The sequence below is a fragment of the Lutjanus erythropterus genome, chromosome 5 (assembly GCF_056507025.1).
Source record: "Lutjanus erythropterus isolate fLutEry1 chromosome 5, fLutEry1.hap2, whole genome shotgun sequence".
NCBI classification, from domain to species: domain Eukaryota; kingdom Metazoa; phylum Chordata; class Actinopteri; order Lutjaniformes; family Lutjanidae; genus Lutjanus; species Lutjanus erythropterus.
In genome coordinates, this window is record NC_139321.1 from 8,483,924 (window position 1) to 8,511,491 (window position 27,568).

The window sequence follows — 27,568 nt, forward strand, 5'->3', positions numbered from 1 at the left end:
GGTATTGCTGGTCTACCACTGCCTCCATCTGGTAGTTCGTTCACGTTATCGTGTTTTAAAATGACTCACAAAAGTCACAGATTAGTTTCGACGGTTCAGAAAATCTGGTGTCGAGCCCGCTGACAGCTGGAGAAATAAGTGACCAATCAAAGGTAGGAATAGAAAGAGGAAATCATATTTCTACGCAGCTAGGAAGCCGACTTGCTACGTGTACTAAAAACAGAAACGGGAAATGGTGAAGAAAGTGCAGGCTGTTATACATGTACTTATCAAAGTAACAGCTCTCAAATCGGTGTATTTGTTATATACCTGGGGTCATGTGGAAAACCTTAAGTCAACTGCGAGTAGCAGCCTCCACTGCAGCTTCCATTTCAACTGAAAATGACACAAGCAGGACAGATACAGTGCATCCCTCTCTAATTGAATACATTAACATGATGTCAGACTGAAGGAATGAAATGAAACTCAATAGCAATTTAGTCTGATTATCTGGCTACCACTGAGAAGAGTTTATAAGTGGGCGTAAGTGCTGTTGTATTGAACAATATATTATTCTATAATGTTGAAATTCCTATTTCAAATTATGCAGAAACACCAGGCTGTATTTCACAATTTTGAACATGCTATCTGAGCATGTGCTAATTTTGAGTGAATCCTTTTTCTTCTCACTTTATTTTCAGTGTTTGAACACTACAGTATAGCCGTCCCAAACGGCTCCTTGCAGATTTTGATAAAGCGGGTATGGCTGTGTATTCCAACAGACCCCCTGCTTTTTCATTGGATCTCAACTCCACTGTTTCCCCATTACACACTTATTACCTAGTCTACTTGGATAAGCACAGCCAAATAACACATTCTTCCCTCACCATAACGTGCAGCAGCCTGGAAAGCTCATTACAAGTGTTCACTATTTAACACCACAAAGCAACATATTTGAATACATCAGCGATCCCAATAAGACATAATGTACAAGCCTCAATCATAAGAAGGAGATTTACCCGCACGTTGGCTTTATTTTACATACACAATTCTTAAGGGATAGATGGGATTATTTGAGCTGTGTGGAGTACAGTGTTAATAATCACTGTATTGCCTACAATAGATGACACTAAACTGGTGAAGCAGAGACGGCCTGGAAGTTAAATGATGTACTGTTGTGGACAGGGTCAGCAACAAAAGGCATTTTGGCCACTTAAACAGCGCCAATCTAAAAAAAAGTGTATGCAATATTTAGAAAATGTTCACCACTTTACTTGGCCGTCAGACAACCTTGTTTGATAGGAAACTGCTTTTGTGAGTCTAATAACATCATTCTCTCCAGACCTACCAAACTCCATTGGCAAAATCAGTGATTTTACCTCAAAAAACGTGGGAGTTGCTGGTGTACCACTGCCTAGATCTGTTTGTTTGTTTGTGTTATTGTTGACTTTGGGGTTTTAAAAGGATGATTCAGATTCACTGAAGTCGCACAATAACACAAGCAAACTAACAGATCGAGCCAAACTCCTGTGTTTTGCAAGGCAAAATGACTGATTTTATCTGTAGGGTTTGGTTGGTTTGGAGAGTGATGCTTGGCTCATATATCAGAAGAGGCGTTCCGACAGCAAAGTAAAATGGTTCACATATTCTAAATATAGATGTTATATTTTGGGTGGCTAAAATACCTTTTGCTGCTGACCGTGTGCACAGCAGTTCATTCCTTAGCTTCTGTCCTGGCCAGCATCAACATTGATTATCAGCAAGTACCACATACAGCCCCACATTAAGTAATCCGAACTGTTCCTTTAACTAGTCATATCTTTTCTTTTTCGTTTATCAAAGCTAAACAGATAGTTTTGTCACACAAACACAAATATGACTAATGCCACTCTGAGCAGTGCACAGAAGCATCAGTCGCCTCTGCTTCCTGCTGCAGTCTCTCTTTGTTTGTCTGCAGTCCCTCACCTGTCTGTCTCTCTGATCTTCAGCCCGTGCTGTACATCTCCTCGTCTCTCTCCCTTCGTCCTTTCTTGCAGCTCATATTCAGACACATCCCGGGGGGTGTGTTGTCCCTGCAGGTCCACCTCTAGGCAGCAGGCATTATCACAGCCGCTGCAGTCTCTAGAAGCTTTGGCCTTTACTTTTTAGAGGATCTAAATGAGCCCCTCTACATTCTCCTCTGCTGCTTTGCCCCCAGGGATGGAACCTACACAGAGAATCCACCACCCACCTGCCTGCCTTACTGCCTGGACAACACTCAACATCATCTACTGTCCCCATTCATTCTGTCTCTGTCTCGTTCTCTCTCAGGGTCCATCTTTCACTTTTTTTTCTCACTTTCTTTTATGTCCTCTTCTGCTCTTCTGTCACACCTTTCATGCCTGCTTTTTTCTGCCTCTTTCTTTCCCCCCTCCTTTCTTTCACCCTTGCTGTTCCTGTATTGTTGCTTTAGTGATCATATCACACATATATTACGTTGGGGCCTCTCTATGGCTTTGAAATGAGCATACTGTGTGTGTGTCTTTGATTTCTCACAGGGTTGTGCCCTCTATCTGAGCTCTATAGGCTTGACCTCTCATCGTCACAGACAGACATATGTGCTAATATACTCAGAATGAGCCCATTCAAACCTAGAGGCCGCAATATACCTACATTATAGTTGCCGTGTTTACCTCATTCTGCATTCCCTTTTCTCCACTTTGATGTGACAAATGACTGTGGTAGCCAAGGATTGCTTTGTCCAAAAACTCTGCCAAACTCTGCCATTCGCATCCTGGCGTGATTGCCTTCACGGCCTGTATTCAAGACCGAATGGCGAGGAAAAAACGCACTGCTGGGTGGTCGGGAGGAGGCTATAGCCAGGAGAAGCACTCTTTGCTTCCTCTGTCCTCTCCATTCTTTGGGGAGAGAAGACTTCCAAGTATAGAAGCAGCAGCAGCCTCTCATAATGTGCCCTCTTCAGCGGGATTCGGGGACTAACCCTAGCACTCTAGAGAGAGCAGCCTCCTATGTGATGTGTTTGCAGAATCCTCCATGATGGGATGAGAAGTACCAGCATGACAGGGATATAAATGTGTGGGTTTTTTTTAAATAAGTCCTTGTCTACTTTAAATCACTTGTGTTTACAGTCTGCAAACTACCTTTGCAGACTTAATTCCATAAAGAAAAAAAGTGTGTTGGTACTGGGTTGGTACAGGAGTAAAGTTTTCTCCCAGTGCTGCAGAGACCCAGGCTTTGATTCCTGGCAGTGGAGCCTATTCTGGTGACTTTCAGTGAGCATCCTTCCTAAATCCCACCCCTTTTGAAATCTCAGTCAACTTTCTTCTCTCCTCTTTCCTGTACTTAGATTTGGTTCATCTGTGTTGTAAAAAAAAGAAACTAATTATGAAGATAGTTACAAGAGCTCGCTGGGAAATTTGTAAAGGCAACATATATAATCATATCTACTTAGCTAAAGTTAGCAAAACAATAGCTACCAAACTAGCTAATGATTGATGTAAATTAGCTAGTTAGTTAGCTAGTATTTTGCTCTGTAGTGGAACACTTTCAATTTTCATCAATCGTCATATGATAGCTAATGTTAGCAAACACTAGCTGGCTAACTAGTTAATCTACATAAATCGTTAGCTAGTCAGTTAGCTAGCCAGTTAGCTAGCATTTGGCTAACATTAGCTAACTTATAGTGTAACTTACACCCAGGTCTGGACCTTAATATACCCACTGCATAATTTTGAAAAATGTTTGAAAATGGTAAGGTATGTCCAAATTAACCAGTGATAGTTAGTGTTAGTTAGTTAGTCCAGTGGAGCTTCTACAGTCCAGCCATCAAAAGCACCAAAATAAAAAAAAACTAAGTAGAGAGTTAGCAAAAAAAAAACCTGTAAACGCCTGTGAATGAGTCTCGGTCAGTTCAATCATTTGAAAATTACCACCCAACTGATTAAAAGGTGGAATCAGGAGGCGTTGTCATGCGGAGACGAGGGATTGGTTGGTGACGAAAGCTGTCACCATATTTATCACCTGCTCCAGATCAACAAATAACAAAATTCAATTGTAATAACCCACTAGAGGGCAGTTGCTATGCATATTTATAACGAAATATATAGAATTCAAATACTTTTCATCAAAATGACTAAATAGCCATGTACACTGGTTTTCAGCTGGAAAAAACAGGTCTCAGAGTTACTCTATAACATTTGACTATACTGACTATATGCAGTCAGTACATTTTTGGTCAAAATTGAGCCATAACTAAAAATGAACTTCTTGATATCTGTTCAATTTGGCCTTGCTTTAGAGAAAAGGCGGTTTAAAAATGGCTACAGAATCTGGCCAGTGAAAGAACACTGGGATCTGAATCCACAGCCTTGTTGCTGCGAGGAAAAAGAGCAAACTTGGTTTTCTGTTTAACACAGACAAATCTAACATGTAGCATATATAGCTAGACAAAAACAGAAAGGTGGTCAAACTGTTTTTGGAGCACAGAGCAAAAAAAGGGTGGGACTTAAAAGGGACAGTTTGCTGTATTCGGCAGTAGGAAACGAGCTTGTCCCTGTCGCTTCACTAGCGACTTCTTCTGCTTAGTCAGGGCTCCTGCACAGCATATACCTGTCACGTGTTACTCTTCCTGGTGAAGCATATCGCTTGTAGTGGCTGATGACACCCTGTGTCACAGAAGTAGCACATATCCGCAGCACTGCACAGACAGCAGCGAGGACTGCAGTGTGTATGCATTTTGTAAATTCAAAACTGGGAGTAAACAAGTGCAAGAATCCATAGAAATAAAATAAAACTGAATACAGACTGTACGTTTGTATGCTACTTTGATGCCTTTGTGTGTGTCCTTGCATTCCATCGGGCTCCAGTCAACCTGGACTACCGATGATCAAAGAGAGAACAAAGCAGCTGCATGCTATTAAAAATAAATGGTGGTGAGATTAAATGCGATCCCTCCCCTCTTCCTCCGATCCCTCTTTATCTTTGTCTTCTCCCTGGCATTCTGCGCCTCTGCCAGCTGCTGACACTCAAAAGCGTCCCGTAGCTGCGGCAACAGAGCAGAGGAGTCGCTGAAGAATATCCTGGGGCCGACTCTTCTCTGCACTCCTCCGATCCTCAACGCACTCCCACTCACCCCATCCCCGTATTCGCTCTTTTATAGACAGGAAACTGCTCGTGTGGGTTTGTTTGTGTGGCCCCAACACATGCAAGGAGGTCTGTAAAGGGGGGGCTTAACTCAAAGTAACATCTGGTCCGGTATTTGGCACTCGGAGACACACATGCTCAGGCTACTGTACGTGTCAAAAGGGCCCCCGTTGACACACTCGCGCTGGCTTTTTTTCCCTGCATCATAGATGTGTGCGATTAATGGTTGTTTTGGGACTATGAAGAGAATGACTGTGGCTAAGCGCAGGTCTATCAGAACCTGTTGTGCCCCTGGGATTCTCTCTATAACATTATCCACACAAATCAGAACACAACTCAGCTTAGTTTGAAAATCCTGTCTGTGCTATGAAAGCGAAAGTGCTAGCTATTAGCGCTGATGCTGGCACAGGTGCGCGCACACACACACAATCAAACACTGGGTGACAAATGAGACAAATAGTAGGAAGAGGTCGGGGAAATGCACGGTGAAGGAGCCAGCTATTTAGCACCGATGCTGGCTCTAACTCGCAGTGACACACATGCCCGCGTCACTCACTCACACACACACACACGCACACACACACACACACACAGAAATATTGGGTAACAAACAAGACAATTAATTGACAGAGTCTGGGGAAATGCATGCTGACATCTGCAATTTTCTTAGACTAAAAATCATTTATTAGACAATATTGTGTGGGTTTTGTAAGAGTTGAGTTAATCTATGTTTACTATGTAATGACCCTCTTTGACTCTGCTTTGGCAGCTTTTGATAAATGAGGCAGATTGTAAATGTCAGTGTTATCAAGTGTGTTTTTTTTTCTTTCTCAGCCGAGTCACTTGCTTCCTAGGCTGTAATTAAACATGTTCCCTAGCCACAGAATTTAAATGTGCGTGTGTGTGTCTTGAGGTGTTTGTGTGTAAGGATGTATGCCACGTTTCTTACGCACGTGTATGTTTTGATGCTGCTTCTGATTTGTGCTCTGACTGATGTTGCCGCATGTGTGAATAAACTTCAATCACTTATAGGATTACCATACAGATGAAGACACACTACGAATGATGAAAAAAAAAAAAATAGAAATGGTAGGCAAGTTGCAACAATGGCATGTAAGTGATAACAGATGACATGGTATATATGATGTACAAAAATAGGTAATGAAACAAAGAATGTCAGAACAAACAGTAGTTTCTCTTACACTAAAACATACTTATTCTTCTCATATACAGTATTATTCTTTGTACTCATCTTAAGGGAAGAGTCCAGACATTTTTTGCCTGTTAGCCAGTAGCAGGTTTAGGGCTGTCGCGGTGAGAGAATTTCTCTGCGGTTATTTAGATTGGCTCAACAGTACGTTACCATAGATATATTGCTCGCCTGGTGCATAAGTCAAAAATGTTTTCTGACTTTAGGGTTTACTTCTTGGTTATACGGCTCACTGAAAATGCACAATAGTGTTTCGTCCCCTTGCCCCCGCCCAGAAGTTCCCACTCGGCCCTCTTTTTTGGATGATGGGAAATTTTTCGCTGCAACACCACGAGTGGCCACTGGGAAAAGTTGTTGGCAAGTCTGAGAAGCAATGCCCTGTCTAATTCTATATAAGTCTACCTGTGGTATGCAGTATTAGCACCAGTCTTTTGTTTGTTTTAAGTTTGACAAATCCTGTCTGTGCTATGAAAATTACTTAAATTATGACGAATGAAGTAATTTGGTGCAGTGATGCTTATTGTAACAGTGGATCTCACCTCACTGTATGCTCTCTTTACATACAGCAGCAACACAAACACATAAACCGTCGACAAGGATCACAGAGGTGACCTGTGCGGCTTCCATGTAATTACAAAGCTAACACAGTTTGCACAGTAATAACTCTCTCAAAAAGCAACGGCTTCCAGCATCCAAACTACTCCTCTCATTCCTAAGTTGGTTCAAAATGAGTCTTATCAGTCACATCGTTTCTCTTGACTGTCCGTCAATATTACAACATTAGTATAACATCGTTCAAGCCACATTAGCTGGGCAGCATGCTAACACAGAGTTAAACAGGTTTACCTAAGAAATAAACAGTAAAACAACATAAAACATGGCAAGACTTACAGCTTACAAGATTGAAATCGGGTCATGGACAGTCAGTATCGATCCATCCATGAGCTTGTCAAAGCAAAGCAGTTCATTCATTTAACATGCATTGAAATCATAAAACAAACAAACAAACAAAAAAACATAAACATATTGATTATTGTAGCTACTTGCCATCACCTCCAGTTGGCTTGTCAATGGCACAGTATTCAACATTTCCATTGACTGTGCCACCACTTTACTCTTCTCCTTGGTATCATTTTTCCAGGCAGACGGTAGACATTTGTGAGATCAAGAAAACGTAATTAAATATACAACCTGCTGTTGGATAACCCCCCCCACCCCCAGATTTGCGTTTGGGAATGTGTCCAGCTTACACAACTTACCTCTGGCAAAGAGATAACTTGTATTGTTAAAAAAAAAAAAAACTTCCAAACCTATTTTCCCAGTGAAGCACAAGTGTTGTTGCCATGGTTACCTGCAATTTACCTGGCTTGCATAGTGAGTTAGATTGGTAGTTAAAACTGTTGACCAGAATTTTGATGTGTTCTGTGCAACCTGCCAGCCACTCAGTGAGTGTTTTCTGTCCATGGTTTGAAGACCTTTTTGTGAACTATATTTTGTTTTACTGTTATCATATTAATTAAATTATTAGACATATTTGCTGGGAGTGAAATGAATGAAAACAGTCTGTGTGTCGCTTTAGGCTTTAGGTATTTCATTGTCAGCTCCACGGGTGGAAGGGTGTAGCAGCGTGCATCGCTGTCTATTGCAGTGTCTTTTTGTCACAACATAGTCAGAAGTTTTCCTGCCCAAATGGAGGCTTTTAATGGGCTAGAAAAACAATGCGTGTACATGCCTATACTGTGTTCAACAACCCCATAACCTACATACTTTGTGAATACCAGATTAAACACCTTCGCACTTCATTTCCCTAAAGCACGTATATGGATATCTTATTCAGAATTTTCACTATCAGCGCATTAATTACTAAAAACACATCCATATTCATATATGTAATATATAAGTATTCCTGAATGAATACTGCAGAAGACCAGTATATAGCTGAGCAGTTCAGTTGCCTCTTATTGATCTTACCTAACTACATACTGCATGGTCATTCTAATCAATTTGCAATAGTACAGTGTGTGTATTTATTGATTGCTACCTCTAAGCAGTGAACACATATAAAATAGAATAGAATAGAATTTACTGTCATTGCACAAGGTTATGTCTAGAAAGGAACCCAAGATTTGTAAAAGCAAGATTTGTACTAGTCCCTGCTGTGATTAATTATTTCTCCGTGCCTCAACTGTGTGTCCTTCTGACTGCCAGAAGGCCTTTCTAACGTTGTAATATTTTAAACATAAACCTAACCAAGTAGTTTTTGTGCCTAAACCTAACCAAACTGTGACTGAAAGCTGAAAATCATTTAAAAAAAATCTGAAAATAATAATTCAGCAAAGTCTAAAGAAGTGACACGGAGCTCTATACTGAACAAAGTGCACATGTGCGAGAGTTTTGCAAATCTTGGGTTCACTTCTAGACACAATCATTGCACAAGTGATTACATTTGCAGCTTCTTTACTTGATGCTATGAAAACAATAAATATGATAAGAATAAAACAGCATAAAACAAACTAGATAGAATAAAGTAGCAATAAAGTACCGTACATATGTGACTATATATACATATGTATACATTATACCCCATGTCCACATCTCCAGACTAATAGACCTTTTTTTCATTGCAGTCATATTGATATGAAATAGTAGTGTGGTGTAGCAGAGCCTTTTCAGTCAGCTACCATGCACAATAGCAGCACCATGACTGTATTTGACCTTAATAGGACAGAACCTTAATTAATCTCATTAGTAAAACCTTTGTGCTATTTCATGTCCAAAGGACTCCTGTGAAGTCTACGACAATTAAATTAATTATATTTTTTTTTAAAAATCCTTTTGAAGTGTGTCTTGGGCAGTATATGCCACATTAAAGGAACAATTCAAATGCAGAAATACATATTTTTCCTCTGACCTGTAGACCTCTCTTGAATATAATGGAGGTAGAAGGCAGTGGGCTTGCAGTACTCAAAGTGCCAAAAAAAAAAAAACATTTGAAATTCTTTTCTCCAGAAAGCATGACCTGATTACTCAAGAATATAGAAGAAAGAAAGTAGTTCTGGTAGATTCTACCATAGAAAGAGAATAGTTCCTACATGAAGCTACTCACAGAGAGAGATGTTGCTGTTGGGATTTTTAAATGTGTGTTTTTGGCACTTTGAACACCACATGTCCAGTGCCATTAGTCCCGTTACAGTGGAGAGAGACACCAAAGCAATCTAGATTGAGAAATGACACTTCAGGAAAAATATGTATGTTTGAGTATGGGGTGAACTCTCCCTTTAACTTTACAACATTCCCGAAAAACCTCTAATTTCAAAAATTTGTGTCGTAGCAGACGTAGGTTGAGCAGTGTTATGAGCAACAGTGAGACAGCATGTGTCCCCGTCTAGTCAACTTTAGCCACCTATTCATGGATGAGAGGTGTTTCACTGCTTCGCACTACACCTCTCAGTGACAAGACCTCCTCCAGAGTGCATGGTGTTATGTCATGTCCTGTCATGTCCTGTCCAACCCAGACTGCTGTCCTCTGGGCAGGAGTAGAAGTAGCCCAGGGATGGATGACATTTGTCACACCTATTTTGGTCTCCTCATTAGGAGGTGCAAGGGCCCCTCTGGCTCAGGCGGAAGCCAAAAGAACGGATGTCATCTGGGAGGTGTGGGAAGTGTTTGACCATGACACTCCTATTTGAGCATATCTGTTAGGTCATTACCGTGCCGCTAATGGTGGCGTTAATGACATGCCACATGCTATGGGATATGTACGTGTGTGTGCACGTGTGTGTGTGTGAAATGGATTTTTGATAATCAACACCAAACCCCAGGAGGCTGACTGTCAGTTGGCCCCGTCATCCTGTCACGGCACGTCAGTCACACAGGGAAGGTATGTTGTAACGTATCTCAGCCACTGCCACTCACTCTCTAACGGCAGAGAGCAGTTTGGGAGACAACAAAAGGTGAAAAGCAGACTGAAATTGAGCCGTTAAAAGAAACAATAAATACATTTGCATCCATATTCAAATCTGATAAAAAGATTATTTCAGTTTAATTGTTTCCAAGTGCGACAAACCGTACCTTGATGCCTGACATGCCCATTAAGATAAATTAATGCGCCTGTGTTTGAAGTCAGAGTGTGTGCGCTAAAGCTTTGTTTACTTATTAGAGCAAAATCCACATGTTTAGTTTCCAGATGTCAAGATAAAGCATTTTAATCCTGACTTTATCATCTGCTACAAATCACTTTATTTTTAAATCCGGGCAAATAAGAGTCAAAGAATAATCTCCTTTTTGAGGGATGAGGCATTTTATCTGATGGTCATGAGAGTGATGACTGAGATAGGATATTTAGCCAAAGAGAAGAGAAAGACTTCTACAGTAATACCCTAAAGCCCTTTAATACTCCAAATAAGGTTTTGACTAGAGAGCAGATCTGGGCGTCAGGAAAAACAAAAACATTCTTTCTGTTATCGCTGTGACGGCTGCTGCTGTTGTTGTCCAAAAGTATTTTTTGATCATAAGAAATACAGGCACTTTATATTATCAAGAACACTCATGTTGAGAATTCTGCAAAACCCGAGAGTATGTTCAATGACAACGTTTTTTGTTTTTTAAAACAACATTTTTGAAATATTTTCTTCAGACTATCTGTGCATGGAAATGCATCATTATTAATGTAAGGGGAATCTTATAGCTAACCATAATAACAATGTAGTTAAGGGTAGGCAAATAAAACACAAAGTTAAAGCTGCATTAATTCATTTTTTTGTTTGATTTTGGCCGCTTGTGGTCAGGACAAGCTGCAGGCACAACCTTCTCCAGCTGCTGCAACAAGCTGGAGAGGGATGGGTCAGGTTACTTTGAAATTCAGTCAGTGAATATAAATTACATGGCAGTTTTTGTAATTAGAAGATTAATCCATTGCATTAAACAAAAACAAAAGTAATTTAATGCATAAGGCTCGCTCACACAATGCAGGGGAGTGGCCATCGCCTGCAGAGGTGAACAACACTTATTTAGCATGTGTGTGATCAGGCCCTTATACTAAAGAAAACACATGCTTTTTTTCCCTTTAAGTAATTCAAAATATTTTCAGTTTTTCTTTCTCAGGCCAGGTCTACCACAAAGTGGAACTCTTGTCTAAGATACGTCTTGTCAGACGCACATTTCATGAGTTAATGGAGCAAAAAAAGTTTCATGATTTTCAAAGATCAATCAAAAATGTAATCAAGCAACCATTGATGATGTAACTATAAACTGCCCAGTTATTCTTTTGTAATTTGATTACTTAATCCCGATCACATGTGATCTTTAACTACCAAACCCTGCTATTTCCTGAGAGAAATATCCACATCTTTGGCTGCTAAATAATCCATTTCATTCAACCGCTGGACTCTAACTTTGTCTGTTTGCTGTTTGGTTCGAGTGGCTTCATGAGAGCTTTTTCACTGGAAAGAGCCGAGGTTGATGAGAGCTCTGTGAGACTGAACAGAAAACGGCAAAGCTGCGGCCGTAAAACCAAAACAGTGAGCTGAAAGGCAATAAAACGTTCCACTGGGCTGAGGGAAACTGCGTTACAGCATTAACTGCAGTCCTGTGAGATGATGCAAACTCCACTCTCTCACATGAAAGTCAGATGTTCTACATGAAAAACCAACTCCACACCTTCTTTTCCATCTGGATATACAAGGACCATTATTTCCTGCTTTAAATGTTAGCATTGGATGTAAATTGTGAGCTGCAGAATCATCCAGCATGAGCACAGGGATGCCAGGCAGGATGTGTAATCGAGGTATAAGCTGAAGTTTTACTTACAAGTGATACTTTTTTGTGTGTAAAATGTAAAACCAAAGATTGTGACCTCACTATCAACACCTGTAGAGCTTTCAGTCATTAGCATCCTCACCCCTGATGTGTGTACGTATGCACCCGTGCAACATTTCCTTCATTTTATACACTACTTCACCTCATCACCATGGAAACCCTGATTTGCGAAGATGTTTATTAGTATTCTCGGCTGCTGCGGCGTGTGTTTGTGTGCGTGTTTCTGAGAGTAATAATAGTATGTGCTGTAATTACAGGTGCACAACAATCCCACAAACTCCATCCCCACTCTCACAAACAACAGTGACCTTGAACCTTGACTTTTGTGTAAATTGTATTCAAGTCGAAGCCAGTTCTCTGTTTTCTCATCGCTCAGGTATGCAGTGCTCCTCTGTCTGTCTGTCTGTCTGTCTGTGTGTCTGTCTGCGCACAGTCTCTCTCCCTTCAGAGACTGTTTACCATGACCGAGGGTTGCATCATTCCTCACCACCTCATCTTATGATCCCCTTTTTCGTCATCGGCTTGCCTCACTCTCTATTTTGCTTCCTATTTTTTTTTCCCTTCCCTTATCAACTTAAGAGGAAGTACATTTTTCTGTTCTCTTCGCACAGTGTAGCACAGCAGCAGCCTGTGTGAGCTAAACTGTGGATCATTTTTCATTGCTTTGACACAAAATGAATTCAATGACCACGTCTTTCAAAATTCATGAATTCATGAATTTTCTCACTCCGACTGCAGCAAATTGTCTCCGGACTGTATCCACAGCCCATTTCGCATGTGTACATACTAATTTCTTTTGTTTTTTTCTTATTTCATTACTATCTATACAAAGAGGGGTACACTTTGGACGAGGAGGCGATTTACATAAACGCGGGCAGGAACAGATAAGTGTCTGATAGAGGATGAATAGTGGCCGGGAGAGTGAGAGGAGTGCGTGTGCGCGTGTGTTTGGAGACGAGACGACAGAGAGGAACACCATCTGTACTGTAGTCTCCGATGAGCCGAGAGCTTTCTATTATTCCTCCATATCTGTATCGCCGGTAGTTTTCTATTGTACAGTACAGTAGTTTTGAGTATGCATACAGTTTTTATATACCAGTATGCCAAGTAAGGTAAGACAAGATAAGACTTTATTGATCCCCAGTGGGAAATTCACATGTTACAGCAGCACAGAAACAGGCGAAGAGGTAAGAAAGCAAATAAAGACAAGTTCTCTCAGTAGACAGACAGTGAAGCACCTACTACAATGATACCAGATGCAATCAGTGGAGATTTGAATGAAGTTTTGAATAAAGTATTATGTATGCAAAGGTTTTAGCGAAGTGTTATTTTGTGAAGTCTCAGTTTTCTTTAAGATGCATAGTGTAATGCTTAGTGATGTGTGGATGGGCTCAGAGTTCATGCAATTCAGCATGTCCACATAAGTCATCCACCTGCCACCCACCCAAGCATATTACTTTTTCCAATTTAGAAACCTACATCCGCACCTGTACTCATCCCGTGGGTTGCATTACCTTTTAAATTATGTCGAGCAGCATGAGATTTCCAGGTGATTTATTTAGCGTGCGTAGTATTGTGATGTCTTAGTGTTTCCTTGAACACACACACACGTCGCCCGCGGGCCTTGAGTCCTGTTCAAATTCATATTTCTGAATAAAACGTCAGTTTTAGACTGTTCAATAAATGTTTATCCCGATTTGGACTGTGTTTTAAATTTTGAGTTTGACACCCCCGCTTTAACAATTTAATGATTAGTGAGGCTGCTTTCGGTTTTGTTTTGCTGCAGATAATATCAGTGCACATTTAAGCACGGAAACTAAAAAACTCAGTTAAATAAACAGTGAAGTTGTGCTGCTGTGCCGCATGTATAAATACGTTACAACATTAACACAATAAGTCCAGACTTATCAATTTAAATGTTGTAAGTCAATTAGAACAACACAAGAAACCAGGCAGCTTTACTACAATATAGTAGACACAGAAATCTAAATCTTTGAGATACTCACAAAAGCTGAAATCCTAAATAATTTACACTTGATGTTGCCTATTCATTGGCCAGAGCCTGCATGTTCCAGTGGAAGTTCAGAGGGTTAATGTTTTAGCACAGAGCTGATTAGATCAGCCCCAGTAAAATTCAGTTCCAGCGAGTAACCACTATCATATTCAGTTTTTCATGTTTGTAACGAACAAAATTTCCTGAAAATCAATTCAGAATTAAAGGAGTTACGGTTTATTTATTTTTTTGTTGTTAAGTCTGCATCTCTCATTTGTTTACTGGTTGACCTTGAACCAGGAAAGCACTATTCTGGAAAGCACAAATAATGCAACGGAAACAGTCAGCTCTGTGATTACCACGGCATAGTTTAAAAAAAAGGTCCAATCTACCTTAATCAATCACCGACTTAATGAACCAAGATTATTCAATTGAAGGGTGCTTTTACATTGTTTATCTGTAGAGTTTGTATTTCAAATGCAAAACAGAATATTTTGAATTCTAAAACTGTTTTTTTTTTTTTTTCAGATTCTGATTTTTAAATATCTCCCAGTTAAAGGGGAGTTCATAAAACTGAGAGAGAGATGAAAAGCACAGTATGAGGATGAACATATATTTCAAAATTAATTATATGCCAATTATGTTTACGCTTTGTAGGCACAGTAATTGCATTGTCAATGAAAATTAGGTTAGAAAATAAAACATTGCATGATTTAATATAAGTTCTGGTATAAAACATGCCCACTACTGGTCTTCTACTGTGTCTGAATACAGATACACAGACACAAAGAATGACGTATCTGTGCATCTCTACTTTAAACACTCCAATATGGCAGCCAGGCACACATGTACAACTTGTATTGTGCCTAAAGTTAGTGTATCACAACATATCAGGTATAGAATTAATCTGCAAATGCTCCTGTTTAAGATGAAGCAGAGCTTTTCTAATTTCCCGAATGTCGGTTTTTAAGCCGCGAGAAAGGCCAAAATATTGCCTGCAACAGACTAGGAAAGCTTAGACTTGCAGCTCCTACCAGTTCGTTAAGAGGAGTGAGGAGTCAGCAGTCGGTAGAAAACAGAGCAGCCATTAAAATAGTTTTTCCAAAAATTATGAATCGCTGTAACCACGAGAGGTGCTTCAGCATACAGTCATAAATGTGTACAAAAAATTGTCAGAATGATGAGTCCAGTCATATGAAAGATTGGCTGCAGACAGTGGCGCACACACACACACACACACGCATGCAATCATCCCTATTGCATGATCTTCGCCAGGCATAATAATGAAGAATTAAAACAAAGAATTTAGAGAGATGTCAGCAGAGGACAGGATTAATGCAGTTAATTTTTGTATTTTGGAAAAAGTGCTTCGAGTTAGTAAGTTAAAAACACTAATAATACTAATAATGTTTAGCATTAAAAAGAGGTATCAATATATTTAAGCGTTTTGGGAGATTTGTAGCATTTTGGATACAAGATCATGCTGTGTGCCATTTTGCATGTGTGTGAAGACAACTGTGCAGAGAGTTTTGAGATAGTGAAGTTGACACTGACGAATGTGTGTAACTAATTAAAAAAACTGTAATATCCCCCATCTTGTCTTCGGTTTTACAGTCTCGCTCTCCTTTATTTTTTAATAGCGCGCTGAGCAGCAATGATTTTTTAAAATGCATTTTGTCTCGCACTGAGCGACTCGGAGGAGAGAAGCGACAGCGTGACAGATTACAGGAGACACAGGAGAGCAGCTCCAGTTGGGATTTGATCCCAGGAGAGCAGGAATATGGGACCCCTGAAAGTTGGGTCCTAACAGCTATATTGTCTCCACTTTGTCATTTTCACTGTTTCCCCTGTCTGTTTCTTCCCCCTGCATCTGTTGAAACATTTCTTCACTTAAGCTCTCTGTTATCAGGAAGGAATATATATATTTTATTGCTTCATAATTCACACAAAAGAAAACACAAAGGAGAAATTCATTTTTTTCCAGGATACTAAAGTGCAGTGGAGATGAATTTTGAAGTGGATGCAAATGAAAATGGAAAATATTAAGAAATGACACATTTTGGTTGCTATTAGTCACAAAATTCTAGCATTTTCTTAGCGGTGACAAAGAAAATAAGGCTTTTACTGTTATTAACAGTAATTTCCGCTATTTCAGGGGATTGCTGAGGAGCCCACCGTGCACAGTTGCATTTGCTTCCTGATTTTGATGCATCCTCCACCCAGGAGCAAATCAGTTCACTAGTTCAGCACTTCAGGACAAATCAGAACTTGTTCTGAATTGGCGCTCCCTCCAAAGCTCAAAATGGCATGTCCGAGGGTGGCCTGCACTGTAAACTATTGGATCTGGAAAAAGCAACATAATTGCAGGCACTGAAGCCCACACATTCTGCCTGTTTTACATCCTTTACAGAATTACACGGTGGGGTGAGGGAAAGTCAACCAGCATAATGCAGAGTCCTGCTGCCTATACTTTGCCTGTCAAACTGCTAACAAGCACAAATGATTTTTTAATGATAGGCCCCTCTATCCCACAAAGCTGTCTACTCACAAACACTCATACTCACACACGCAGCACACATTGCGCACATTCGCTCCCACACACATCCATAATGAGTTTTATCAAGGGAAGTACATGTGGTTTAATGGATCACTGCAAATGCCATTCCCACTCACACTATTGTGTTCGAGTTCCAACAAGATGCTTCTTTTTCCCCCCGTGTCACTTATTTTCCTGAGAAACAATGTGTGGCGCATGAACACTCCAAATGATGATGTATCTTAGGTGCAGGAAACTGAAGTCCCTGCTGGGAGACGAAACAAGTGAAATTGCAGCTGCAGCCATGCAGTGTCTCAAACAAACCATGGTTCTTTGTAAATCTCTGTAAATATGTAACATCCGTTGTGTGGCCTGTGGTTTTTTTGCTGTGGGATGAATTTGCCCGTTCTCTGTGTGTCTGCGTGGGTTTCCTCCGGATGCTCCGCCTTCCTCCCATAGTTCACATGAAGGTTAGTTTAATCAGTGGTGGACAAAGTACTCAACCCCAGTACTTGAGTCAAAGTATAAATACTCCTGGTCAAATATTACTCAACTACAAGTAAAAGTTGCTCAGTCAAAATTTTACTCGAGTTAAAGTACTAGATTACTTGCTTTTAAAAATACTTAACGATTCAAAAGTGCAAATTACATTTAGTATGACAAAACACTTTTTCTAATATCAGTACATGCTGTATTGTTTTCATGATGCATTTACAGAACCTTGTAACTCTCTGAAACCACATAATGATGCACTGACTTGCTTGTAGAACCACTCTGCTACACAAAGCCTATAGAAACACCTGTAAAAACTTCAGCATGGAAATGCAATCAAAAACAAAAAGGACAGTTATTGTCATTTTCTGATGTAACTGTATTAAAATCACAGCATAAAATTAGATTGAAGCCGACCTGACTGACTGAGATTTCTTTCTGCCTTCAGGAGCAGTATATACATTAATTATGTGGTATTTTTCACCATGATAAAAACAATCCAACATTAAAAACCTATCTGGAATTATTTCTTTTTCTAATTATAATAACATCTTGAGATTTAATTTTTTTTCTTTCTCTGCCATCATTGAGTTTTGTTTGAATGAAAGAGGGAGATCGTGTTTGCTATTGTTATGCCTGGATGACGTATTTCTGCTTTTACATCAGTCCCAGTTGAGAGCGGGTACTGTGATTGGTTTCCTTCTGTGAGTTTCCAAAAAGCAAATGCTCTATTAATACTTCATTACTGTCCACCACTGAGTTTAATTGGTGGCTCTAAATTGGCTGTAGGTGTGAATGTAAGCGTAAATGGTTGTTTCTCTCTATCAGCCCTGTAATAAACAGGCGACCTGTCCAGCGTGTTTCTCACCTCTCGGCCGGTATCAGGTGGGATCGGCTCCGGCCCCCCGTGACCCTGCAAAGCAGAGGTTCTCTTTTTTTTTTTTTTTTTTTTCTCAAAGACGTCTTACAAGAGCCACTTTTGCAAAATGTGAGGCCAAACATAAATAATAATGCTATTTATCAAATAAAATGGACCCACAACTCAACTTCCTTTGAAATGATGTATTTTCAAATTAACTGACTTTTTTCTGAACTGATTTTTTTTTTACTGCTGCTGGTATGAAATACACATTTATTGGATCAGAAATATTCTCATTTCTGCATAACTTTTGCTTCTCCTCAGCTGGTAATTGTAGCTCACTGTTTGATCCTATTGTGCTTTGTACCGCCTCAAAGACCATCACACAAAGATCAGTCCTCTCTCTGTTACTAACAGCCTGATTTATCCCATCATACAAAACTGCCATGTCTGTCCCTCCCTCCTGGGAAAAAACTGTTTCAGTTTATTTTAATTTTGACTTAGAAAAGAGCTGGAGAGCCACCCAACACCCACAGGTTGATATACCAGATATAAAAGAAAGAACAACACAAGGAAATGTATTAGAAAGATATGTTGTATATATTTATTAAGAGTTATACATTGTTAGATTATAATGTAACCTTTTTAGATTTAAAAATAAAGCTATGTTTTTATATATCATCATAGTTTAAATGAATCGATCTGAAAACTTTTCACAGACCCCCCTGGCAGAGTGTCCCCGACCCCTATTTGAAAACGAACGCTCCAGACGATAAGTGGTTATATATAATGGATGGATGGATAATGGACAGGGGCTGCATTGGTAGGGGCGTGTTGCTCCTGAGTCCACAAGTTTGAAGACTTATCAGACTGCAAAACACTGCACAGCGATTTATAATATCAAAAAAAAGAAGCATTTGACTGTGCTGGAAGGTTATCATGGTGGCATCATTTTCACCTTTCCTCAGCAGGTAATTTATAAATTTTTAACAGGAGGGATGAATGTTTTATTCACACACGACCAGGTAATCAACTCATGAAAGACTTTTTTTGGTTCTATATTATAGATTGAAAAGTGCTACTTCAGCACCACAGACAGCGCCACGGATTTGACGTCTGATATTTCAGAGCCGAGCCGTTTTGGTCACTTCGCTAACAAGGGTGATGGCATTGCTGCTCGTCCTCCCTCATATCACCCACTGGCTTTCCTCATGATGATGAAGAGGAAATGTTCAAGTTACAAATTAATCCTATTCATAGAGACGTGTGCTTAGACATGTGTGACCGGACAAAGCGGCATCTTAAAGGTGCGGTGAGATGATTGATTGTCGAGCGTCGTCACATTATTGGCGCTTTACATTGGCGGCTCCAGGATGGTTGATTGTTGAGTTTTACGTTTTAGGAATGAGACTCAACAATCTACTACCTTACCAACCTGTAATTGGCCAAAGTCTGCTGTCACCGGCTAAGAGAAAGAGCAGAAGTCTAGTTTTCTGTCCGACCACTTGAATGACATTATGCTTAAAGGTTATTATGGAAATTTTGCCAATGATGTAAAAAAAAAAAAAAAAACAACTGCCCACCCCAGCTTTAATTTGCAGTAAAAATCCAGGCAGGATCAACTTTTTTTTTTTTTTTTTTTTACCAGAATTTCAAAGTAATGTCAGTCTAAAAGTTGCTTTACCCCACTTATTAGTTTTGCTTGTGTTCTGCTTTTTCTTATTATTCCAGTTTCACTTAATAAAGCCCCATTTCATTTGAATTTGATGCAGCTTATTCTGACGGACTCCTATTTTGTACAGCTTGTGTTCTGTTTCCTGAAAAACAGCCTTTCATTTTATCATGTACACTGTCAAACATAATAACTCAGTAACCCCCTATTCGCTCTTCCTTCTCTCACATACTTGCACACATTTCACACAGTTTTTACTCTGTGTTTCACTCTGCCCTTCGCTCTATTAGTGAAATGTATTCTGGGAGGCATTTTAGATCATGCTGCTTTCATCCTATAGCACAGTCTACTGCAGCTGTCTGCACACACACATTGTTAACCCACTTTTTAGCAGCTCTGGGTTGTGGTGTGCATTTTTTTTTCTTTCTTGTTAATCCTATTTCACTCAATATAGCCCTATTTTCATTTGAATTTGACTCAGCATGTTCTGATTTAGGCCCTTCATGTACGTCTCGTATGCTGTAATCCTCTTCTTCTCTCCTGCCACACACATTATCACGTGTGTTTCTTTTCAAATCTGTTTTGTTTCTTGCTTCCTTCCTTCCTTCCCTCCGCTCTGTACTTCGCTCTTTTCCCCCCTCATCTGTGAGAAACAATCAGGGAAGCATTCTGGATCGTGCTGCGTTCGCCCTATAGCGCAGTTCAGATATACAACACATTCATACTGGATGAACTGACAGACAAATGTACATGTCAACACGCGCACAATGAACAGATGTGAGCAGCCAAAGGCAGCTGCTCAAGATTCAAAACACACATTAATGTGCATTATAAGGACAACAATGACAGCGGCAGTGTCGCGCTAAGAAAAAGGCATTGATCTGATTGGGATGCGGTGCCACATTTGGCCCCACATCTGTCATAATATCATGTAACAAACATGCGATTGGTTTTCTATTTATGGAATAACTGAGATAGATTTTCATGTCTGCTTCAAGCCATTGCACCAATCCATCTTTCTTTGAGCACATGTAGATTGCTACGGCATCGGGCTGTGTCTACCGCTGATGGTGATAAGGAGTGATTGGATTTTGCATGTGTAATCACTGGTTATGGGATGTTAATTGTACCAAGCGGTGGCCTGTGGGATGTAACATTAGATGTGTGACACAGTGCACACACACACACACACACACACACACAGGCATGCACGCACGCACACTTTGATGTTGTGCGACCGCTTCCACGTAGCGTTTGTTTAGACTAGAAGATGTGTTTGTGGCCCAATTATTGTCACTGTGGTTGGATGGGATGATTTGCATAAAGACTAATCCTGACTGTGATTGTGGCACTTTTCTTACGAGCAGTTCAGTTCAGGATGATTTGCTGACTGATGTTAAAGAACACATGTTCTCTGCTCTCTCAGGCCTCCTGGAGTTCTCCCCCGTCCTCCTACGATATCTCCTCTCAGGTATGGCTTCAACAAGTAGACTTAGATCCTGCACATACACTGTAGTACTGTAGTGTAAATTACCAACAGATTATGAAGTCCCTAGTGCTATGTATTGTAAAGAAGGTTCCTTTTGTCATCTCTTATGACAAGTGGGAGGCAAAGACAAAGAAGCGAAGAAGACAAGGAATGGTAATATTCCCTATAGTCTTGTAGCGCTTGGGTACCTTCGTAGCTGGTTGGATGCCTGGCAAGCTGTAGCCTAGAACCACCTGTGGAGTTCCTTGCTTGCCTCTGCTGTGTAGTCCAGTCCATCTGTTCTTCTGAGTAGAAGTATAGAGCCTTTCACCACTTCTCCCTGGGTAAGTTTCCTTCCAGGCCCTCCCCTCTCCTCATTACTTTCAGCGCAACTCTCGAGTTTCCGCGAGGCTGTGAAGAGGAGCCGTGAAGATCGAGCAGACGATTTTCATCTGTTTAATTCCTCTCTCTCTGATTGCGTCCGTACGCCTGATGAGTCACAGTTAACCCAGTCACACAGCTGTGCGATTCCCGGCGCATTGATTCATACAGTGCGCCGCCACAATGCCAACCTCTCTTCACTCGCCTCTTCCTTTCCCCTCCCTCCCAAACTGCTAATGAAGTGAATCACAACTGTTTTTCCCCCGATCCCTTTACCCCAACAGCTGATGGTGAGCGATTGCATCCACAATACTCTTTTAATTAGTATAGAGAATAAATTGGTTGAGCATGCCTTTTTCCTTAATTGCTTTTTCCTCAGCTTGGATTTAATTGGGCTGCAGCACTGTTTATTGATCTCCTTTGATGTGCTTTAATTTGGATAATTTTATATATTTATTTTGGACGTGACGAGATGGTTTGTCTTGAGGGGGAGAGTGTTAGGCAGCGGGGCCGGTACTGCAGCAGACTGCAGCATACTCACTGAGCCCGGGGTCCAGAGTGCGATGGCAACTAGGTGGGGAGATGATCAAACCCAGAAGGCAGAAAAGCAGCTCCACTACAGTCTGAGAGGTCTCAAGTGAACAGCTCTTTGATCTCACATCAACATCTCATGAATGCCAATGTGGAGCAGTAAAGCGAGGGAGGCAGGCCTTCTAAGCCAGCCTTAACAGGCCTGCAGGCCAGTACATATTCCTTCCAGCAGCTAGTTTGTAGTTTGTGCCTGATTCATGCTGCGTCATCTCTCCCCCTCCTGCCTGCCACAACAAAGACCAATTTTCAGCCTCCGCCTCCATAGTTTCATAATTAGTGTGCTTCTCTGCGTGTGATTGTGGGTTTGTTTGCTAGATGTGCGTGCGCGTCTGCTAGTGCAACCATTTGTTTGTGTGAGTGTCTCCATTTACTGCTTTCACTTTCCAACGCTGTGTAACTTCACTTTTTCCCTCGCAGGGGGTAACTTCACCCTGGCCGAGCTGGGAGTATGCGAGCCGACTCCCCCTCCGCACCCCGCTGCCGTTCCCTACTGTCCCGACCTGGGCCTCCTCCAGAGGGGGTACTCCCTCAGCGCCGGCTCTGACGCCGACTCGGACCCCGAGGGGCCGCTGTCTCCAGAGCGAGCCATCCAGCTGTGGGCCGGACAAGGGAGGATAAAATCCCGCCGCAGCTCAGGAGTGTCCAGTCGCGAGAACTCGGCCCTCACCCTCACCGACTCAGAAAATGAAAACAAGTCTGATGACGAGTCAGGTAGGACCAAGGACTTTTCCCCCAGTGTGTTGCAAACAGCTGGCTCACTAGGCCTAAGTTGACCCCCCACCGGTACTAAGCATTGGGGAATTTTATTTTCAGGGCATGTATTTTTAAGATGCTTTTTAAACAACAGTTACAGCAGCCAGGTTGGAAACATTGATAGCCCGTTTTACCTTGGACCAAAAACCCACTAACATCTGGTTCTTGTCTTCAGTTGGGAACAGTAGAATCAGCATTCACTCACAGGTCAAATGATTCTACGTTAGTCACAGTTTCAATCAGCAGTGATGACACACTTATTTTTGCCCCTTCTCAACGGAGGCAATAAAAGCTTGTCGCCTCTGCTGGTAACTTCTGCAACTCTTTTGACCCTTTTCCATCCATCCACATGTGCTGCTTGGCTTAACTTGGTTTGACTCAGTGTGTCAGCCCAATACAGCAGTGTTTACACCCACTTGAAGGTGTGAATGACCACTCATCTTCAGTTAAGCAGCTAAACGGTGGATAAACGACTTATTTCTTATACGTTCTCCACAGTAAGTGTCCCTCATTCTTTTGTTGTCCAATCACTCTTATTGTGAAACTGCAAAATCAGGGAATTTCATCAATAGTAAATTAACATGACTCCTCTCAGCTGAAAGCGAACATGAAAGTATATACAGTGATGCAGGAAAGAAACTAAACATCAGGCCACAGATATTCAGTTAGAAGCTACAAAAAGTTCTGGGAGCGGAACATACAGAGACTATAAAAAAACCACTTTGCTCAAATATTTATTTAATCCCGTTTGAATTCTATTGTGAATTACACGTTGTATGTCAGTTTAAAAAATTATTTTACAAGTCAAAAAGGTCACAATTTAATTCTTTAACTGTTGTTGAAAACACACCTTTACAAAACTCTGTACCATCCAGTCTGTCGCTGGCCCATGTAGGACCCCCATCAAAAACGCACTTGGCCACTGGTGTCAAAACATCCTTGCCACTGGGCCTAGCAACTTTGCTGGGGGAAACCCTGTGTGGTCAAAAGGGTATTTGTATATCAAAGTCCAGGGGCATCGATTTGAGAGGGAGACAGTTAGTCAGACTTGATGAGGGAGGGAGAACAAATTGGGGAGGAGGCGAGGGACTGATACAGTATGATAGTCAATCTTTAGAGGGACCGTGGGTGTGAATGTACAGTATCTTACACACATTTGTCGATATTGTTAAAATCTTTAGAACACCTCTCAAACTGACAGCCATTATATGAATTGCGAGCGAGTCGGATTTATGGATTGAGTCTGTTTCTGATCTGAAGAACAGTGGTTGGACCCCCCCCAGAGAGCCATCCTTATTTTCATCAATAGCACTTAGCCAAAGCCCTCCAACTCTATCCTCTTACACCACTTATCTGCTGAGATCTCACCACTGGTCTGTCAGTCTTCAAAAAAAAAAAATCTTTTGGATTTTTTTTTTTTTTGGAGACAAGAACACTGGAGCATTTAAACTGTTGTGTTCCGACACAGCGATACAGTCAGAGAGCAGCTGCAGTTTACTTTTCAAGTGCTTCCTTTCTTTGAATCTCCACGTGAATGTGAGTGTGACGTTCCCACGGGGAACCTCCTCTGGCAACTTTGTTTATTGCCAACTTCCCCATTTCCTTGTTAATCCTGACGCAGTCGTAAACGTGCGTGCGAGCTTCACCGAGGTGTCAATGGAGGTTAATGAAAAGTGGATGGAAGGAAAAGCAACAGTCTAATTAATTGAATTCTCGGCAGCCGCGCATATCAGCTGTGGATCAACCTCTGTTGGACTGCGGGCCTCCGAATCAGAGACAACTTCTGTCGACTGATCAAACTACTCAACACCTATTAAACACGTCAAGAAACACCTTCCCTGAGACGCGGCTCTCATCCCATCACCCGATAATTGCTTTGTGGTTAATTACCAAGCTAATCTCGCAGCCGCAGATATCAGCCGCAGACACCGCTCTCACTCTGTCTGTCTCTGGGCCAGGAGAACGCCATTGAGCACTCTGTCGCCGGCATTTCCAGACCTTGTAAAATTAGCTTCTTAATCCAGCACTATATTGTGATAATCATTTGCCTGCAGTATGATGTCACTGCGTGTTGATTGTTGAGGAGATGAAAAGTTGTTGTTTTTTTACAGCTTCCAAAAAGAAACTTTGTGAAAAAGTGTTATTCATGGGTATTTTTGTGCTCCTGGAGGGTTTAAACACTCACTTGTCAGTTCAGAGAAATTAATATTGATGATTATGCAGAACATGTGTCAAATCAAAGTCAATTAAATTCAATGCAATACATCAAAAGTTCGCCTTCTATAGAAGCGTTTCAGGGTTGGGAACCGTTGGCTCGCACCTTTAGGCTCGTCTCATAGTTTCACAGACCAGAGATTTAGATCAGACTTGTGCATCGCTGTCTCTGCCAGCATGAAAAGATCAGAGGCAGCGCGGCAGCCTGATAAAAGGACCAGGTGTGTGCGTGTGTCTGATCAAGTCAATTCGTTAGTCACTTAGTTTCTCTGAATTAGGAAAGTCTCGCTGTTCGTTCCCGCATCTCCCTCCAAACAGAACATCTGATACTGGAGGCACGTCACACCTCAAAGCACCCAGAGGAGAGATTTCACTCCCACCAGACCTAAACGGCGTGTGCGCCCCGAGCAGTGTGGGTGCTGAATATGCAAGAGTGCGCATGTGTATGTTACAGAGGCTGTCATTGTCTTCCTATATGCTATTTTGTCTGTCTACGGGTGTGAGAGTGTGTGTGAGCCTGAATCCTGCGTTTGTGTGTGTGTGGAAGTGTGAAACAGGAGCAACGGGAGTGTCAAAACAGCAGGAGGAGGATCTGAGGGTCTAATAATAGAGATTGACAGAGGCAGACAGAGAAACAACATCATAAACACATGCTAACAAATCAAAAAGACGGTGACGTGCTAAAACACCAAACAGCACGCTGCACCACTCTCATCTCGCAGCGTCTCTAACAAGCTTCAGAAGTCTCACCTCCACTTGCTTCTCCTCCTCCTCTTCATCTCCCTCCTCTCCCACCTTTCTTCTTCATCTTTCAAGCCTCTTCCTCTGTCTTCTCTCCGCTCACGCTGCGCCTCTCACCATCCTTCGTTATGCTCCTGTCAGTACAGCTCGCCGGCGTGACTGACAGGTGTCAGTTTAAGGGTGTAGGGTTCCCCTTCAGGGCAGGAGCGTACACGTGGATGAATGTGCGCGCATGCCCTATCGCAGATTTCACTACCAAAATAGAAAGCCCAGAGAAATGATGACAGATATCACAAATCTCAGGGAAAGTACTATTTGTGTTTGTGTGTGTGTGTGTGTGTGTGTGTGTGTGTGTGTGTGTGTGTGTGTGTGTGTGTAGAAGCTCGATTTTTTTGTCAGCAGAGCAACTGACTGAGGATGGATAAATCCACAGCTTCCTTTTGCCTCGTGTCTTTTATCTTTATTACTCAATTTCCTGTTTATTAATAATAATTAATGAACCACAAATGAAAAACGAAATTCAGAAGAATTTCTCCCCATGTTTCAGGTTGCCTAACTACATGTACTATTTTTAAATGTTTGATACTGGAGGAGTTGAAAATGTCTGGAAAACAAACAAAACAGAACCCGAGTCGATAACAAATTAAAGAGTGTGATCCTTCAGATAGATAGCAGTCGTCAGTCATGCTTCCTGGTTCCTTTGCTAGTCTCAACACAATTAGCACCATATATGCGTCCGATGTAAACAACTAGAACTAACACAACAGGTTTAGAGAACTTTGAAAACAACTACATGACTTTGTAAGTAGAACTCCTGCATAGAAAATCCTGCTTGCATATATATGTGTGCTAATGTATGGTTGCATGCATGACAGAGTGTGTATCTGTACGTGCATCCGACAGAGGGAGAGGTGGATAAAGATATATAGAGGCAGGCTTTATGTAGCTAATATCACAAATCACAATTTGCCTCAGGGGGCTTTAAAATCTGTACAGTGTATGACGGTCTCTGATTTGAATTATAGACCGCCATTAGAACAAGCACCCAGCCATAGTGGTAAACATGTCTGCCACTGTCCATCACTGAGGAACACACACATGTGTATATATATATATATACACATATATTTCCTGCTGGATTAGACCTTTTTTCTGTGATAGTTACATATGCACACGTATAGTTTTAACATTTGAAATAAGACACAAGCTCTTGCAAACATATATGCAACAGTGCATCATGGCAGAGATCACTTAATTATATCAATATAAGTATCTCTATATATGAACAGTAAGATAATTAAAGAAAGAAAGTAGATTTGGGAATATTTTAATTTTTTAATCTGATTAATATTTTGAGTGGATGTTTGTGCCGTTGTCACATTCAACTGTCTTCACATATCTTGATTTTAGAAATTTGGTTATTTTGATAGTTTCACTAAAAAGTTAGCTTTGAATCTTTAAACCTCTTACCATTTCAAAGTGGAATTTCAGAATTTCTGGGGCAAACTATTTGACCTATTGTTGTTATTTTTTGAGGACACAAAGGTCAAATGCCAGGACAGCAAGGATTTCAAATAAAACAACGATCCATAGACATAATGAATTTAACTAAAGAGTTTAGGGTGACTTTTTAAAACGTATTAGTTGTTTTGAGATATAATGCAGATCTAGCTATTTTTTTTACTGTTAACAGAGACACCAGTCAGCAGTGTAAACCACA

General features: G+C 41.0%; 1 protein-coding gene across 2 annotated transcripts in view; it reads left to right on the plus strand.

Moving 5' to 3' along the window:
- Nucleotides 1–23,171, plus strand: part of LOC146326416 (teneurin-2-like) — a 110,129-nt gene extending 86,958 nt beyond the window's left edge. The window contains exons 3-4 of one of the 2 annotated variants that reach the window (XM_084718677.1): nucleotides 21,127–21,171; nucleotides 22,558–23,171. In XM_084718677.1, the coding sequence (XP_084574803.1) occupies nucleotides 21,127–21,171; nucleotides 22,558–22,913 (401 nt within the window). In that variant the 3' untranslated portion in view covers nucleotides 22,914–23,171. The remainder of the gene's footprint in view (nucleotides 1–21,126; nucleotides 21,172–22,557) is intronic. The other variant, XM_084718678.1, reaches the window with a different exon arrangement.
- Nucleotides 23,172–27,568: the final 4,397 nt, after the last annotated feature.